General features: G+C 35.8%; 1 protein-coding gene across 5 annotated transcripts in view; it reads left to right on the top strand.

Annotated features, from left to right (window-relative positions):
- Positions 1–18,322, top strand: part of NOX4 (NADPH oxidase 4) — a 166,089-nt gene that overhangs the window by 52,464 nt on the left and 95,303 nt on the right. For all 5 annotated transcript variants that reach the window (XM_019450053.1, XM_019450052.1, XM_019450051.2 and 2 more), the window contains 3 exons: positions 9,179–9,395; positions 11,733–11,897; positions 12,030–12,092. In XM_019450053.1, coding sequence (XP_019305598.1) covers positions 9,179–9,395; positions 11,733–11,897; positions 12,030–12,092 — 445 coding nt within the window. The remainder of the gene's footprint in view (positions 1–9,178; positions 9,396–11,732; positions 11,898–12,029; positions 12,093–18,322) is intronic.

Genomic DNA, 18,322 nt, shown 5'->3' with positions numbered 1-18,322 from the left:
AAAAGGAAACCTTACCTCAAATAGGGGCTCTACATGGGTATGTGGGAGCCTAGAACCTTCAAATAATAAACACAGTAGATTTGCCTAGCTTTGTCCCACTTTAGAGATCATAATTGGATGTGCTCTACCATGTTAGATAGAAGGTTGAGGAGTTGCACGTTCATGGGAATTGCTCAATCATTTGTATACTACGTGTCACCCTTACAAGTGACCTGTTCTGAATAGTTTCTAGATGCTTAATTTCTACTAGGTGTGCATAATTATTTTAACGTTGATGCCCTTTATTTCTACTTCAAAATCCTACTTCTTTTTTAATAGAGTAGGAGTTCTCTACTTGGATTCATAATCTCTAGGAATCACTGAATGGGTGCCGGGGATCCATGAATTCCTGGAATACACCCACCCACCACCCCCACAGTAGCTTGCATTAGATTCCCAAAGCTATTTGTGTCCCAAAGGAAGTTAAAAATAACTGAATGAAGCCTAAGCTAGGTTTTTACTAGAGAGCTATAATATTACACTGATACATCTTATATCTTCACTTGTTTTATCCAAAGTTAGAAACAATAGATTGTGGGGAAAATTAGAAACACTGGGACAATTTTCTTCTCACATGAAGGTTGCTGTAAGGAGAACTTACTGATAAATATGGTTATGCATCATCATTTTATTTTATTTTAAATGTTTGTTTATTTTGAGAGATAGAGATAGAGAGAGAGAGAGAGAGAGAGAGAGAGAGAGAGAGTGTGTGTATGTGTGTGTGCATGTGTGCAAGCAGGGGAAGGGCAGAGAGGGAAAGAATCCCAAGCAGGGTCTGTGCGTCAGCTCAGAGCCTGATGGTGGGGATCGATCTCACAAACCATGAGATGATGACCTGAGCCGAAATCGAGTTGGACGCTTAACAGAGTGAACCACCCAGGTGCCCCTACATTATCATTTTAGAGGATAATAATGATACTATTGCTAATAATTTCCAAGTTTTATGTAATATTCAATATGTTACAGGTACTGTTCTTAGCAATTTATGCCACATACATATATACATATATAACCTCTCACATGCACACATTATGGAGTTTTTTGTTTTTTGTTTTTGTTTTGTTTTTTTTTAATCTCATAGCACTATGAGGTCATTTTACAGATGGGAAAATGAGGCACAGAAGGTTAAATTAAATGATTATTTAAAGGCACCTGGCTAGTGCCTGATAGGGCTGGGGATTGACCCACATTCTGACCCCAAAATTTATACATTTAATTTCTAAACTTTTCTTGAATTAATGAATTATTTATTCATGGTTTGGAGGGTACTTTGCTTTTGAATGAAATATATTCATGTCATGTGAAAATCTGGGATAATTTTCTAATTTATCTATAAAAGTTGGTGAGTGTGTATGTGTGTGTTCTGTGTATTTTGAGTAAGAAGTTCAGTTTTGTTACAAGCTACATAGATTTCAAGGTTTTGAAATATAGTCCTCCCAGAAAACTTTAAGAAAATGGAACTTTTTTTGTGTTGCTTTATAAATGTTTCTTAAAATGTACAACTTTGTTAAGGCATATAGTAAGTATAACTCTACAATAATTATAATAATAAAATTATATCTATATAGTATTTTAACCTCCAAAATTATTCCACATAACTTGAAAATAGCAATGATTAAAGCTAGGATCTATACTAGAGCTAATAAAAATACAGTAGAAGAGATACTCTCACCAGTATTCTTGTTACACACCGTGGGTTTGTGGCTCTTCATCCAGTGAACAGGTGGTCCACATCTTTTTTTTTTAATATTTATTTATTTTTGAGAGAGAGAGACAGAGTGTGAGCAGGGGAGGGCAGAGAGAGAGGGAGACACAGAATCTGAAATAGGCTCCAGGCACAGGGCTCGAACTCACAAACCAAGAGATCATGACCTGAGCCAAAGTCAGACACTTAACCAACTGAGCCACCCAGGTGCCCTACATCTTTTAAAGTCTGTTACCAAGCCTCAGAATGGTGCCTGTCATTGCTACAATATAGATTAAGGAGAATGGGAATTGCACAGAGAAAAAAAAAAAAAAGAACCTACAGATACACTCTTTGAAATTATCCAGGGGAGAGAGGAATTTCACATAACCACCAAAAATCCTAAAGTACAGAAAAGTATACACTGTGTAAATCCTTATGTAAAAGGGAGAATGTTGGGCTATAGCTGAAGTCGAAGTTGAATAGTAGAAAATTCCAGAGTTGTTTTCTGCCTACCCCATTATGTGTCTGTGAGTTCCAATATAAAAGAGAAAAGGCAACACAGCAGTGATATATCGTAGGTAAACTATGGTGTTTTTGAGGGTCAGAAGGTTTCTTACCCATTTTTATCAAGGGAATCCCTTTCACAAACCATTACTCAGTTTGTGTTGGATTAAGGGGAATTATATTAATTGGCTTTTTGCTAGGAATTTGTTGTCCATCTAAGCTCTTCCAAATTTCCTCAATTATCAAAGCACTCTCGGTAACAATAAAAAATAATATGTGTATTTGTTTAAACGTAACTTGGATTCCCATTTTGGGACTCTCGTTTATATTTGTTGTTGTCTGGGTAATAAGTTCTTACACTGACTAGAATATCAATTCCTATGCCAAAGGAATTAACTTTTAGGTCTTAACTGTTTTGGTTGTTTTGTAGATTGGCAAATTTTTGTTGGGGATTTTTATGTAATTCTGTGGCTAAAAATTCTTTGGATCACAGAAGAAAAAAAATTCATCTCTTTGTTTTCTTTTACTTTTTGGCCTTTGAATTTTTCATCCAAGTATATAGGGTGAATAAAATTCCTGGAGAATGAAGTCTTTCTTATATGAGATTCAAATCTCCCTCATATAATATTTACATATTTCCCATATGTTAATAATATCATGTTCTATACAAATATGGTCTTTAAGAAGTGTCTTTTTCCCCCCACTTCTAAGTTCCTATTCGTAGGACTGTTTTTCATTTTTGTGTAAAAATGATTCCTCTATATTATCCAATCTGGACTAAGGTCTTATGATTTATTTACTTTTGCTGATATTTTATACTGGAAAAAAGTAGGGGTAAGTATTGAGGTCATGTGGTATTTTCTCCCATAAGGATGCCATATGTATAGGTAGATATAGTATATACAGAGAATTTTCATGTACATAAATTTATTTGTGCTATAAGCTACTTTTGTTCATGAATTTTTAGTCTAAACTGAGTGTACTTCTCCCCCACTTAGAGGATAGAAATAGTGAGTTTCAGACCAAATACTTTCTCACGTAATTTTAATCTCAGTTTTCCTCCTGGGACCTTATGCATAATAACAAGTGGTCCTGGCTGGAGGTACAGGGTAAGAAAGTTGAGGGAAGGAGAAGGAACAAGGGCTACATTTAAGAAACATTTTAGTACATTCATGTTTTTCTGAAATGTGAAGTAATCCTTTTATTCCCACTGCCAGTTTTTTAAAGCCTGAAGGCAGAGGATATACTAAGATATGTTGGATACTTACATATTTTTTTCTTCCCAAGAGATCAAAGTCCTTTCCTTTATATTGTGACTTAGACAGTAGCATGTACTATCTCACTTTTCAGCCAAGGGAAATGAGAAAAAAAAAAAAAAAGAGTAAAATGGCCTGTTTAGTAAAATGGCCTATTTCACTTCACACACTTAGGAAACATTCTGGTCTTGATCCTGTGTTCTTAGGCTCTAATGGTTAGTTTTGCCAGCTGCATAGTGTCTGTGGCTGGCAACTTCATTTGCAGGGCCCACTGCAAAATTAAACTGTGAGGCTCTTTGATAAAACATTACTAAGTATTTCAAGATGGTGACAACAGAGCATTGAACCAGCCATGGGACCTTTCTAAGAGAAGGTTCCTTGAGACTGCAAAAATCACACACCTGTGATGCTGGCCCTGTGTTGCCTAGTCTCATGTCTTGGACAACGCCATCAGCAAGAACAAGACAAAGTATGTGCTACAGTCAAGTTGCAGGATGCGAATACACTCAGGCGTCAGTTGCAAGTGCCCAGGAGAGAATGCAGAGGCAAGAACCTGGCTAGACCAGACCAAGTAGGGATGGGAATAAAAGCTCTGGTTTGATACATACTCAGGTGCTTGGGCTTTCCCTGATGTGTGCTGGAAGTGGAGGCAAGCACTCCACTTCTACATGCTGCTACTAAGTAGGTTGATAACTTGACTCTCTTGATAATTTGTCTGCTTAGATAAGAATTGGCTTAGGGTAAGGACAGGGCTGAAATCTTGGGTCAAACTTAGCAGTACTCAAGGGTAAAGAGGGATGATGTAAGTTGCAGACTGATTTCATGCTATTTCTTGTATACATGGTTTACTTTATTTACTAAATATCATTTCCTAGCATCTAGGCATCTTTTTTGAAGTTGGATTATGAGTTCAAATTCCCTTCTGTGTTTGTTAGAACCAGATGATGACTCAATCATGTGTTTCAACAACAACCAAAACAAAAAGTTGTTTGTACACTTCTGGTCATTCAGTAATTCATTCCATGAATAGATATTGAGTGCTTGCTATAGATTGTATGCACTGTTCTAGTCACCAGCAATGCAGCTGAGGTACAGGACACATCCTTGACCTTAAGTAGTGTGCATTCTAGTGGATTCCACACAATCCAGTGAATTCCAGTGGGTTTTGAAATGATGAATTTGGGTGTATTTTCTTAAGCTCTTTTTTTTTTTTTTTTTTTTTTGTACTTGAAGCAGAGTAAAAAGAACAGTCTGAAACAGGTTGTTCTATTTTTTCTGTAAAGACAAGAAACATTTTGTGTTATAGAATACTAGGAAAAAAGTAGGTTCCTCATGGGACAAGGATTTTTTTTTCTCCACAGTAAAAAAGGTTTAAAATCACAAACAAAGGTTACGTAAGTGACACTGCATTTGTTAGACATTTTTAACGTGCAGTTAAAGTAGGAATGATTTTGTGTTTCTCCTTTCTGCAGTGTGGCATTTTGTAATATTTAATTTTTGCCATAAAATATTTTTATGATTTCTATGTTGTAACCTAGTGGGATTTATTCTGTGTATTGTATTATTTTCTGTGACTTTGTCATGTAAAAAAATGGTAGTATGTCTATAATGCCTCTTAAGGAAAAAAAGGACAAAAAGAAAGAAACCTATTTTTTGAAACTCTGCTGAGTTTTGAAAGCACATCTTGAAATCCTTATGAGTACAAAAATAATAGCATCCACAACCACGTATTTGATACACCGTAAAATCCATGATTTCTCATGATAGAAGAACACTAGACATTCCAAAGATATTTCAAAATCTCTCCTTTGGAACATAATAAAACTAAAAAAAAATGAGTAATAAGTATTCCTGTTCCTACATGGTCTGTGTGCTTCCTCCCCTTACCGCCTGCTCTGTCACTGCCTTAAGTTGGCAAGACTCTTTGTTTACCATTCATGGACATCTTTTTCCCTTCCCGGTTTTTCCCTTCAAATTATTTATCATTTAATATGAAAGATACAATAAAACATACAAGAATATTTTCTTTTTATTTTAACTTCTATGCACTTGTTATATTCAAACAAATTATGGGATTATTTGCTCTTAAAATCAATTCACTAGAAATTCATTGAAGATTTACTGTCTGCCAGAAACTTGCTAGAGAGAGGACAGGGTTTGGCAGTGAGTATGGACATATGGGTGGATATGTAAATGCATAAGACATGATCCCCTCTACTAATCTGGGAGCAAACCATGTGCATTTGTTCATACTATCCCTCTTACTGGAATGCCATTCTCCTGTTGTTAAACCATTAACATCTTCACATTTTTCAGTTGCTTCCTTCATGAATCCCTTTCCAAATTTCATAATCAAAGTTCACCATCCCTATATACTCTCAAGGGTCACCCTACTAATCTCCAATATGTGCTCACTTTGCTTTTTTGTTGTTACTGCTTTCATGTCTGATCATAGCTACTCAATTTAAGTTAATTAAAATGAAATAATGTGACAAATTCAGGTCTTTGCCTGCACCAGTAAATTTTTGTTCAATATATACATTGGTCTTTAATTTCATAGGTCTTTGTTCATAGGAAGAATGGAAGGGTGAGAGGGTTGGCCTTGTACAGGGGAGGGAGCATGGCCTTTGTTTGGACTTGGCCCCTGGCTGACAGTGTGGTCTTAGGCAGATAGCAGCTCAAAATGTTTTCACTTATTCTAAGATGGGGCAACTGATCTTTACCACATAAATTTGTTATAAAAAAATAGGCAGTGAGGCATGAAGCACCTGTCTGGTATGCCTGGCACTTACCCTGTAAATACGGAGTTCGGAATGTGCCAGTATCCTTCCATATGAACCCATCAGTATCTTTTACTACCTTATTTAGCCAAATCTAACCTGAGATTCTGTGCTTGTGGGTTTTTTTTTAATGAATGATGTTTTTTGTTATCATTGTCTCTCTATGGATCTTTTCTCTCTTATCCATGACTATTTGTTAGCAACAATTACAAACCGAGACAAAGAAAACATTTTAATGGGGTTTTAAGACAGAGGTAACCTATGCCAGTTAGCTTGAGTGTAGCTTAAAAGTAACATACAGCTTTCAAAGTAAAAAGGGATTTTAGCATATTACATAGCCCTTGAAATACCAGGAATGGCAGTGTTTTGTTTGACTGAGCTGGCCCAAAGATTTGTACTGCATAGTAATGTTTGTCATTCTAAGGACCTCAGCACATGGGTCTTGCCCACCTGAACACTGTTAAGACTTAGGAGGAGTAAATAATGTTGCTTTTCATGGTGTGTTAAACAGCCCATCCAATACACACACACACACACACACACACACACACACACACACACACACACGATCCAACTTTATTTCCAGGCGTTTGTTCATTTTGAACCTTCTTCCTTGATGTCTACTTATTTAATCAACTGATTTGCTTTATATGATATAGGTTTGTAGAAGGAAGGAGATGATGTTTCTGAGTCCCATGCTTAGACTGCCATTTGGTTAATTTCTTACCCAAACAAAGCCTTAAGTTTCTCATCTGTGTAATGGGAAATCAAAACACTTATGCTGTATGATTATTTTGTTTTCAAGTTTAAGTGAGAAATAGATGTTTAAAAAATTCTTGACATACTTTCTTAATAAATATTAATCTTCCTCTTCCTTACCTTTTTCACAGGTATGTTATAAGGATCCAATGAATTAACATTCTGTATAGTGACAGGTGGAGAGTTTAGAATTTCAGTCAGAAATGGGTTCAGATATTGGCACTGCCCCTTACCAGCTATGTGACCCTGGGGTGTATTTAATATATATGAAAATAGTTTCTTAATTTGTAAACGGGAATAATAATTACTTGTAGTTGTTGCATATATATGTGAAATGTATATGAATTGCTATGTTTGGGGCCTGATGTCTACCAAACATTACTAAGGTGTATTAAAATACTTTATTCCAGTTATTTGTGGTCTCAATTCCATTCAGCTTCTCCCAAGATGTCTTCTAACTAGATTTTATTTGTTTAGAGGTTCAGGGGCCAGATTTGACTCCTTACTGAACTTTGTAGAACCACCTAGAATAGTACCAAGTGCATTATGCCAATGTTTGTTCAATTTGAGGCTAGTAGAATAAATGTCTGAGATTTTTGACCTACCTATCTGATAACCACCACCCTTGGGATGGTCAGTAGGAGCAACAGGTTTGGGTAATGGCCGCTGAATCAAATTCATAGGTTTTCTAACTATAATGCCACAATGATTATTTTATATGACTAGAATTCTATGAAGCGTTCTGTATTTGGTTCACATTTCTGTAATAATAATTAATTCTTCTGTACCTAGGCCATATCTACTGCATTACTTTAAAAGATGGGTGTGTGGCCTGCCATTGATGTTACATAATATATCTTGCTCCTTAATGATATACTATAACATATACTATATGCTCTTTAATGACTTCATTATGATTAGTTATAAGGAATAAAGTAATATAAAAAGAAGGGATAAAAGGAATGAACATGAGCAAAAGGAAAACGATCAGGTTGAGTAGATGTTGAATTCCATAAAAGACTGCCTTGGCCCTTTCTAACTTTCATATATTGGATCTGTTTAGTCTTATTATTCGTGTTATAGTTTTTGTTGTTACAAAATATTATCTTTGTAAAATCACTTATAAAATCACTATAGCTGTGATGTTTTTAAAATATACATTTTTTAAAATGTATTAATTATTTGGTAACTTAAAGAGTAATTTAAAAATATATTCTTGGCTAACCAGGAAAAATAATTTTGGACACCAAAATTTTAATGGCCTTAAAATAGAGATAAAACACACTGACAAATTTCCAGTGCTTTTCAAAATCTTAATTTTTTCCTTCAAGATTTGCTTATGCAGTAGTGATCTTTTTTGATGTTTTATATAATCTATCCATTGATGCACTATTCCCATGAAGTAGGTCTTGACTTTTTATTAAAATTTATTAAAAAATTATTTAAAAAATTTTTATTATGTTTTTATACAAACATAGAAAGTTGAATGGTTTGTCTTAGAATGTCAGAAAATATACAACAATCAGAATTGATTTTAGGGGTTAGGCCCTCCTTCCTGATTAATTATTTTGAGTCTTTTATATGGTCTTCTTTATGGAGAAATTTTGAAAAGTAAACATGGGTAGGGTCTAATTGCTGTATATTAATTTGCAGACCAAACGAGATGCCAAGTTCTAGTTCTTGTTACTGTGTTTGTTTAATATTTCTCTGTAAATCACCAAGGCCTGATTTATCCAGTCTCAGCCAAATCAAATATGATCCCTACACTTTCCCATTTGTGTTTGAAGATATAGCAAAAAGTACTCATTATTATAGTATTTATTGAAGTGAAAACTTGTATATGGTTGTACAAATGCCTAATAGAGTTGAAATAAAGGCTGTGAAATTCAAGAGTAGTTGGAAATATTGATGTATTCTTCCCAACCATGTATTTGTGGCCTTTGTTTAAGGGCTAAAAATCTTGGTTTAGTCCCATAGTAAAGAATTAATTAAAAGTTTTAGGATTTCTCAATTGCTCCTAAGTAAGATATATGAAAAGCACTTTCCAGATAAATGCTATGGAAAGTTAACAAGAAAAAGAGGCTATTTTCTCATACTATGTCCCCTGATTTCCATTTCATTTTCACTTTCTTTTTTTTTTAATTTAATTTCAGAGGACTGCTGAAGTATCAAACTAATTTAGATACCCACCCTCCTGGCTGCATCAATCTTAATGGAACCCACTACCAGAATATTCATTTACAAGATTATCTCTCAGAACATTTTCGTGAATCTTTTCCTGAAGGATTTGCAAAGCCAGATGAACTTACCCAAAACAGATTTGTGAAGATTTGTATGGAAGAGCCCAGGTTCCAAGCTAATTTTCCACAGGTCAGATTGATTTTTTATCTTTGATGGTCTCTGCAAAGTCCATATTTCCATAATTATTGACCAACAGTACATTTAAACATGTTTTTGGAGGTATATAAAACAATTGTTCTTGTAGAAAAGAACATTCTAGGATGTTCAACAGCAAGAGAGCACCTGTTTTTCCATTATAGGTAGCTGGTGTTCAAGGAGAAAGCCCTATGATATTACAGACTATGGAAAATTCCTGCTTAACTGACCATGTAATCTTTGCATACTGTGGCACTGGTGCTTGCCCTATCCGTTGAGAAAAATAGGTTGAATAATAAAAACAATAGTGAAAGAACTAACACTAATAGTAATTATTATTATGGTATAGAATAATGTTACAGTACGATATTATGTATAATACTATAAATAATAAATTGTAAAGTCAATTTGTTGAATGCTTAGTCTCATCTGTTATGTATTGTGCTAAAATGTACTGTATGCATAATTTCTTTTAATGTTCACAATAGCTCTTTGAAGGCATTACTATCATTCTTAATTTTCTGATGATAAAATTGTGGCTTAAATACATAAAATACCTTCAGCAAACTCTGCAACCTACTACATGACAGAAGTAGAGTAGAAAACCAGGTCTTTGACTAAAATGTTTACTCTTAGAAAATATTCTTACCCAAATACCCAGTGAGTAGTTCAGCAAGGGCCTTGATCTTCCCATGTGGCTATGGGAGCTGTCCACATGGGAATTAACACCCTGTACTCTTTGCCTATAGCAGGTGGAAGTATGGCACAGTATGTCAAATGTCTGTTTTCAGAAGAAAAAAAGGAGTCGAAAAGTAGAGTGAATTTGTAGATGACTTTGGAATAAGTATATTAGTCTTGTGTTTTTTGTCAGTAACGATCCTCTAGATTTCTAATAGACTTTGCAGTTTTCAGAATTTTCCGGGCTTCACACAATGCTATATGTTAGGCAGGGCAGGTATTGTGACTCCCATTTTACTTACATGACACTTGATGCTCAAAGGGTAAGTGACCATCTCAGAGCTGCCAGCCTGCTGCATTGCAGAGCTTGTCTTGTGATGTCTGCTACTCACACAGTAGCAAACAAAATATTAGGAAGAGGCATGATCTGTCTGCAAGGAAGGAGGAAGGTCTGAAATAGCTATGTAAGTAAGGTTTAAAAAAGTAACCATTAAAATAAGTTTGGATCAGAGGTCTCCAAGTGATGAGGGAAATAAAGTGTGCAGTTCTAGAGGAAGGGTTGACCACACAGGCTTCCGTACTTCTGAGAGCATGCAGCTAGTTATCCTGGGATCTGGGATATCTATACAGCACACATGTGAAATTGTCACACTGCCCAAATTCTATATGTTATCTTCTGCTCCTATTACTTTTATTATGTAAAAGTTGTAAGCAGTGTGCATAGTATGTCCTATATTTTAAAATCTGTGCATAAACATATTTTGCATTGTATAAACGTGGAACAGATAGTAGCTGTACTTATCGTGAACATAGTATAATGTGTAAACTTGCCATATCACTAAGTTGTATACCTGAAACTAATGTAACATTGTGTGTCAACTACACTCAAATAAAAAATAAATAGATAAAAGTATTTAAAAAATACTCTAAATAAACTTACCTGACATTCTGAAGAATTCCAATTGCTCCTGCAAACTAAAACATTTTAATACCTTAAAAATAGAAAGAAAAATACATATATATCCAGGATTTTCTTTTTTTTAACAGATATTGGAGTGGTATAATTTTTTCTGAAATCATCTTCAAATTGATTTGAGCACTTAATTTCCCTTCTCTCTTTAGATAAAATACTGTATATGCATGCATTATGTGTTTATGGTATACATAGAGGGACATATGAAACAATGTATGCATACCTGTTAATATGGCACATCGGTTCCCCTTTTATTTTTCATTATTTATTTATTTTTAAAGTTTATTTATTTTTGAGAGAGAGAGAGGGAGAGAGTGGAAGAGGGGAAGAGAAAGGGAGAGAGAGAGGATACCAAGTAGGCTTCGCACTGTCAGCATGGAGCCCACTGTGGCACTTGAATTCACGAACTGTGAGATCATGACCTGAGCTGAAATCAAGAGTCAGATGTGTAACTGACCAAGTCACCCAGGTGATCCTCCCTTTTGATTTCATACTTTAGTCTTGTGTGAATAAGTTGCAGTGAGCATCTTATTTTTCATTCATTTTTCTTTACATTTTATTATTCAAAATATAGATTAAAATTTCATTACTGTAATGTATGACATAAACAACTGAGCAGGAGATAAGGATTCCTACAATACAAGTATTTCTTAAAGTGTATTTCAAAAATTCTCCACTAGACTTGGCTTTGGATTTCTGGACCTTTGTGCCTGTATTGTGCTGAAAGACTTTACAGGTGTATCCGGAGCAATAAGCCAGTCACCATCATCTCAGTCATACGTCATCCCTCAGATGTCATGGAAATCCGGATGGTCAAAGAAAATTTTAAAGCGAGACCTGGCCAGGTGAGTCAGTGTTTAGTAACTTTTAAATTCCCTTTATCTTTATATAAGTTTTGAAAATCAGCATTCATGCCATCATTGGAATGCTTGAACTTCTCTTTTGGTCACTTAGAAACTATGTTTGTTGTTTTTTAGTATATTATTCTACATTGTCCCAGTGTGTCTGCGTTAGAAAACCATCCATTTACCCTCACAATGGTAAGAAACTTGTTTTTGATTTTAAGAATTTTTTTAGAGTGAAATGTGTGTTTCTTTTGTGTGTGTATATTCCACGTCATTCTAAAAATCATGCAAGGCTATCACAATATCCTACATGTCTAAGTAAGCCTTTTTTTTTTTATCCAAAAAATATTACCTGTTCAGAAACTTGGTAGCTATTTATTATTTTCTGAGAGTTTACAATCCAGGAAGCAATACATTTAAATGTATTAAAGCTTATTGATTCAAAATACAGAAAATTTCCTGGCTATTTACATTTTTCCCATTATGAACTGTGTATCCAAATATAATATGTATGGTTTTCTTTAGAGAGGTTGAATTTAATGATAAAGAGGGTACTCCGAGTTGAGTGGAAGCCTAAGAAAATCCAAGCAGTGTTTAGAAAAGAAAAAGTCCAGTGTAATTGGAGCCCAGGCTGTGTGTTGGGAGGGAAAGGAAAATCAAGTTAGAGAAATAAAATGGAATAAATAATGGGTAGGGAGAAGATCTGGCTAAGTAATGACTTCATCAGATATTTTTAGCCTGTCAGCACATTGTTTAACATTCTTTTCTGCATTATAAATATAACATGAGTCTATTATCAAAAAGTAAACAATTCACAAATAGATGAGATAAAATGGGAACTTTTCCTCATTCCCCCCACTTTTCAATCCCTTCTTCCAGAATTTGGCATATATTCTTACAGACATTTTCCTGTAGAGTTAGGCATATATAGATGTTTGATATCTGTTTGCTAGATCATTTGTTTTATAATTTGCTCTTTTCACTCAGCAATATAACATGGCTGGAGAGCCTGGGTGGCTCAGTTTGTTAAGTGTCCAAGCATTGATTTCAGATCAGGTTATGATCTTACAGTTTATGGGATCTAGCCCCCCACTGGGCTCTGTGCTGACAGTGCAGAGCCTGCTTGGGATTCTCTCTCTCTCTCTCTCTCTCTCTGCCCCTCTCTCTCTCTTTCTCAAAATAAATAAACACAACAAAAGAAAACACAATATATCATGGACAGCTTTCCATGTTACTATATTTGTGTATGTCGCATTGTTTTTAATGACTGCATAATATTTCACAGTAGGAAAGTACTGTAATTAGTTTAATATTTCCAATTGATGATGGAAATTGAGATTTTTTTTTTCAATTTCTAGCAAAAGTAACTAAGAGCAGGACCTACATGTTTAAATATATGCTTAAGATATGCAAATAAAATTGAACAGATGTGGGGGGGTGGGCAGCAAATCACCGGTGCCTAAGTGCTGGGACGCAGGGGTAGGGTTGTACTGGGAATGGCAACCACTTTCAAATTTGATGTGTTATTTAAAAAAAAATTTTTTTTAATTTTTTAATGTTCATTTATTTTGGAGAAAGAGACAGAGCCCGACGGAGCAGGGGAGGGTCAGAGAGAGAGGGAGATACAGAATCGGAAGCAGGCTCCAGGCTCCAAGCTGACAGGACAGAGCCCGACGTGGGGCTCGAACTCATGAACTGTGAGATCATGACCTGAGCCAAAGTCAGATGCCCAACTGACTGAGCCACCCAGGGGCCCCTAAAAATTTTTTTTAACGTATATTTATTTATTTTGAGAGAGAGAGAGAGCAGAGGAGGGGCAGAGAGAAAGGGAGAGAAAGAGAGAATCCCAAGCAGGCTTCCTACTGTCAGCGCAGAGCCCCATACGGGATTCAGACTCACTAGCCATGAGATCATGATCTAAGCTGAAATCAAGAGTCTGATGCTTAACTGACTGAACCATCTAGGCACCCCTCAAATTTGATGTGTTATGTTGAAAACTTGGAAACCTTGGCCAAGTAATTCATTTTTCTGTGCATTTATTCCACCAGAGTAATATTGCCATATAAACACATTGTCTATTCCTAGGTATGTTGTGTGTTTAAATGATCTCCTACAAGTAAAGTATGTAGAACAAAGCCTGGAACATGGAAAGTGTCAGGTACATGTAAACGTGTGCTAGCAATTATTATGATTTGTATTTTCATTGTGAGTTTGTCCCTTGAGAACATATCCTTGTAAAGACAGCTAGGCCAGAAAAATCTATATTTAAAGGATAAAGGAAGCAGAAAGGAAGTGTCAAATGTTTAGAGAAAACACAGACATTTGCTCAATAGTATTTAATTGCTTCAAATTTCTCATTCTGTTTGTACATAGCAAACTTATTTATTAATGATTAAGGAAAGGTAGCTTGGGATCTAGTCCAGTGATTGACAATATCCCGTTTTATCAAGAAAGATGGGAATGCTGGCCTACTTTGTGGCAGACATTAATTTACAGTTGTTTATTCAGTCTGATGACACCCTTTCATCTGGTGCCATGTGGGCAGCTGGATAGAGTGAGAAGGGAAATACGTTGTTATGAAGACCAGTGCAAACTTAGTTGTCCTCATGGGATTCAAAACCAGGACCACAGAGTCTAGGACCCAGCTGTTACCAGGAGCCATGGAGCCATGTCATGGCCTTCACTCCTTTAGGATATGTATACCCTACAATGGGGTTAAATATTGCCCTTGTTCCATGAGGCAGTAGGATACTTGGCTAGTAAATGTGATGAAAAGACCTTCCTGTATGATGGTTTGGCTGAATCATGAAGGCATTTTCCCACAATTGCATCCACCACACCGTGTTTAGTTCTGATAGTTGTACGATGCATTTCCATGTCTCTGATTTCATACATCCCATAAACATGAAATTGGTAACAGTAATGAGAAAGGGAAGAATGGAAAAGGGAGAAAGTGCACACGTATGTTTGTCTCTATGTAAGTAGTTTAAAAAGTTTGGTCTACTCTTGGGGTCATACAGAATTTACTTCCGAAGTTAATCTTGTGTTTGACTCTCTTTTTTTCCCAGCTTTATTGATGTGTAATTGAAAAATGAGAAATTGTGTATATTTAAGGTATACAACATGAGGCTTTATTTTGAAAATAGTTTCTTCACCATAGCATTAAATAGAGAATATGGAATGAGAAAGGAAGATGGTTGCTGAATGTTAAATACAGAGAAGAGGGTTTTTTTACTTTTTTACAAAAATATTTCCCAACATACATAAAAGTAGAGAGAATGGTATAATAGACCTCCATGTTCTCATCATCCAGCTTCAATTAAAAACAGAAAAGATAGTTTACATTGTATCACTGAAAATGTTTATGCTCTCTCAAAACCGAAAAGCCAAGAATTTTTCTCCTATGCTACATGCCTAGTAGAAGCTTCTAGATCTACTCTCTTTTGGTTGTCCTAGGACCATTTCACAGGGCAAAAGGAGAAATTTAAGAGTGGCATGTAGGACATAAGGGCTTTTGGCAAGTGCCTCCAGTGGCCTAATCTGTTTCCCAAACAGGTAATGGGGGAAAAACTGTGATAGCCGTGGAGCTGGCTGCGGGCACGGGTAGTGATAGGAAAAATCTGTTATAAGATGGCCGACAGAACTGATAGAGAAATTCCAGTCCCGCCCGAAGACTCCCCTCCAGGTTCTTCTGCCTACCCCGCTTGCCACCTGTGCCAAGTTACTACTAATGTGGAATGCGGAAGTAACAGACGGTAAATGGTTCCCTCTGCTTACGCTCTGGGCTCAGACCTCTGGAGAGTGATCTCTGAGCCTGCAGGTGTGAAATAAACCTCCTGCCTTCCAAGATCTCCGAGTGCCAGAGTGCCACTTGGTTCTTCCTCCGGGTAATCCAGACCAGGTTCTGTAACAGTAGGAGGGAAGGAAGAGGGGCCAGGCGAAAGACAGAAGAACTGAAAGTAGGAGAGAGAGTTGAGAAAGGGATTATATGTGATGTGAAAGAGTAGGGGGTATTCACACAAAGAACATGAAGTTGATGATTCAACCCCAGCTCTGTTGCTTATGAGTTCTGTGCCGGGAGTGTATCTCTAATGGGGGTCAGTACTTGGTAACTATACTATTATTTTTTTTCATAATCTCAAAATGTTTCCTTTTAATTTGGATTATTGCCTTCACTTTTGCAATTATGGTATATTGTTTTTTCTTTTTGTTATTTTTGAGGAGCAGGGATAGGACATCAACATGTGGTTTTTCAATCTGAAAATGAGAAATTTGGGGGATATGACAATAGTCTCAGCATTTGAAAATCTGTCATGTAGATGAAGAATTAGATGTTTTTCCTCTGGGATCCTAAGGTGTACAAATAGCTAAAAAGTTTTAGAGAAATAAATTTTGATTCAATATGACAAAAACATTTCTAACAGTGAGACACCAGTCCAGAACCTTAGAAAGCTGTCTCCCCAGGATGTTTAGAAGGATGTTTGTGATAGATCAGGACTTTTCAACCTCAGCATTATTGACATTTTGGGTTAGATAATTCTTTGATGTGGCATGTTGTCCTGCACATTATAAGATGTTTACCAACATCCTTAGCCTCTGCCAACTAGAATGTACTTATGGCAAAGGTGCTTGGAGGAGATACACTAAAGGCAAAGGGAAACAATCCATGGAAAACATCTGGTCAGAAACAATAAGTCCTTTTTCACCTCGCATCCCCCACTCCCTGGGCTCACAGTGGAAAAATTCCTTGTTCCTAATTTCTGTGCTTATCTGACAAATCCTATCAGTATTTCTCAGGTTTGACTAGCAACCCATACATTTGAAATAGGTCTTTGTTTTGCAAGTTTAGGTTTTGTATTCAAATTTGTTCTTATTTTAAGTATATATATATATACATATATATATATATACATATATATGTATATATATATATTTGTATCTCTATCTCATAGTTTAAATTGTAACAATGGTTGGCTTCCAAAAAAAATTAAGGCAAAGGAAATTCTTTTCATCGGACCATCTGTGTATCGTGTACTTGTGTAGGCTTAGGAAATGGTTTGTAGCCTTCCCAGATTTCGGGGGGTTACTGGCGGACTCGACTCCTACTATCCCCCAAGGGAGTTTCTATTTTCATAAGAGGGAAAAGAGGCAAATCTTGCTTTTGCCTAGAAATGAATTTGAGTAAAACAAACATTTCTAAGCTAAATTTTATGTCATGCCATTATGTTAATTTATTGTCTTTTCCTGCCATTTCTTTGTTTTTGTCCAATTACTTCTACTTGGCCGTACATGTAAAATGCATGCTTCTCAAACATTTTCACTGGGTATTTCCCTTAAGGGTTCCTTTAAAATAAAGCAAAACAAAGCAATTTCCCACTTGCTGATTCCCACTAAAAAGTATGTAAATTAAGGTTAATAGTCCCTACTAATTAAGTGCCTCAAAGTTCTTTCATAAGCTTTGAAAATATTATATTTTATTTATTTTTAAAATTTTTTGATGTTTATTTTTTTTGGGGGGGGAGTGTGAGTGAGCGGGGGAGGGACAGAGTGGGAGACACAGAATCTGAAGCAGGCTCCAGGCTCTGAGCTGTCAGTCCAGAGCCCGATGAAGGGGCTCGAACCCATGAACTGCGAGTTCATGATCTGAGCTGAAGTCGAACACTTAACCGACTGAGCCACCAGGCTCCCTGAAAATAGTATATTTTTAATTTTTATTATATTCCTATGAAACATGTATTGTTCATCTTGTATGTGCCTCGGATTAAATAACATATCCAAAGTCATACAGCTCTTTTGTGGCACAGGTGAGATTCAAACACAGACCTGCCTGGCAGAAAATCATGTTGCCAGCTAAGCTATTCTATACTCTCTCCTGACTCATCATCCATCGATGTTCAGGGCATTCATAGTTCTGAGACTCCTATTGCTTGTGGAAATCCTTGTTGCTGGAGAAAAGAGAACTGCCATTAAGAGAGAAATTTACTGAAACTATAAAAATGTTAGATAAATATGCAATTGAAAGTTTTGGATTGTGCATACTACTGAGTTCTTCTGTGTAGTGCAGAGTTGAAGTTCAGATTCCTCTACTAGAAAAGAATCTAATGCCTATTTTCCTATACTGTGCCAATGCACAGAAAAATAAAAACTATAAAATATACAACTATAAATTCAATAGTTTGACTTTTATCTCATTTTTTAAAAATGAAGATAAAACTTTTAAAACTGAAAATACAAAAACTGAGTACAAAAGATAATGTACAGAAGCACTATGTTACGTTTCACAATTTCAAAGTAAAACTAAATTTTGAGTACTGATTTAATTAGGCATGCAAAGGTTGGAGTTTTAATTCTTTAAAGTGCTTCAGCATTTCTTACACTTGACATTGACTTTCTTACACAAGGAACATGTGTTAATCTGGTGGTTG

This window comes from Panthera pardus, unplaced genomic scaffold, assembly GCF_024362965.1.
Source record: "Panthera pardus isolate Hobbes unplaced genomic scaffold, ASM2436296v1 HiC_scaffold_12, whole genome shotgun sequence".
In the NCBI taxonomy this organism is placed as follows: domain Eukaryota; kingdom Metazoa; phylum Chordata; class Mammalia; order Carnivora; family Felidae; genus Panthera; species Panthera pardus.
The sequence above is the reverse complement of the archived record's forward strand: the minus strand, read 5'-3'. Positions and strand labels throughout refer to the sequence as shown.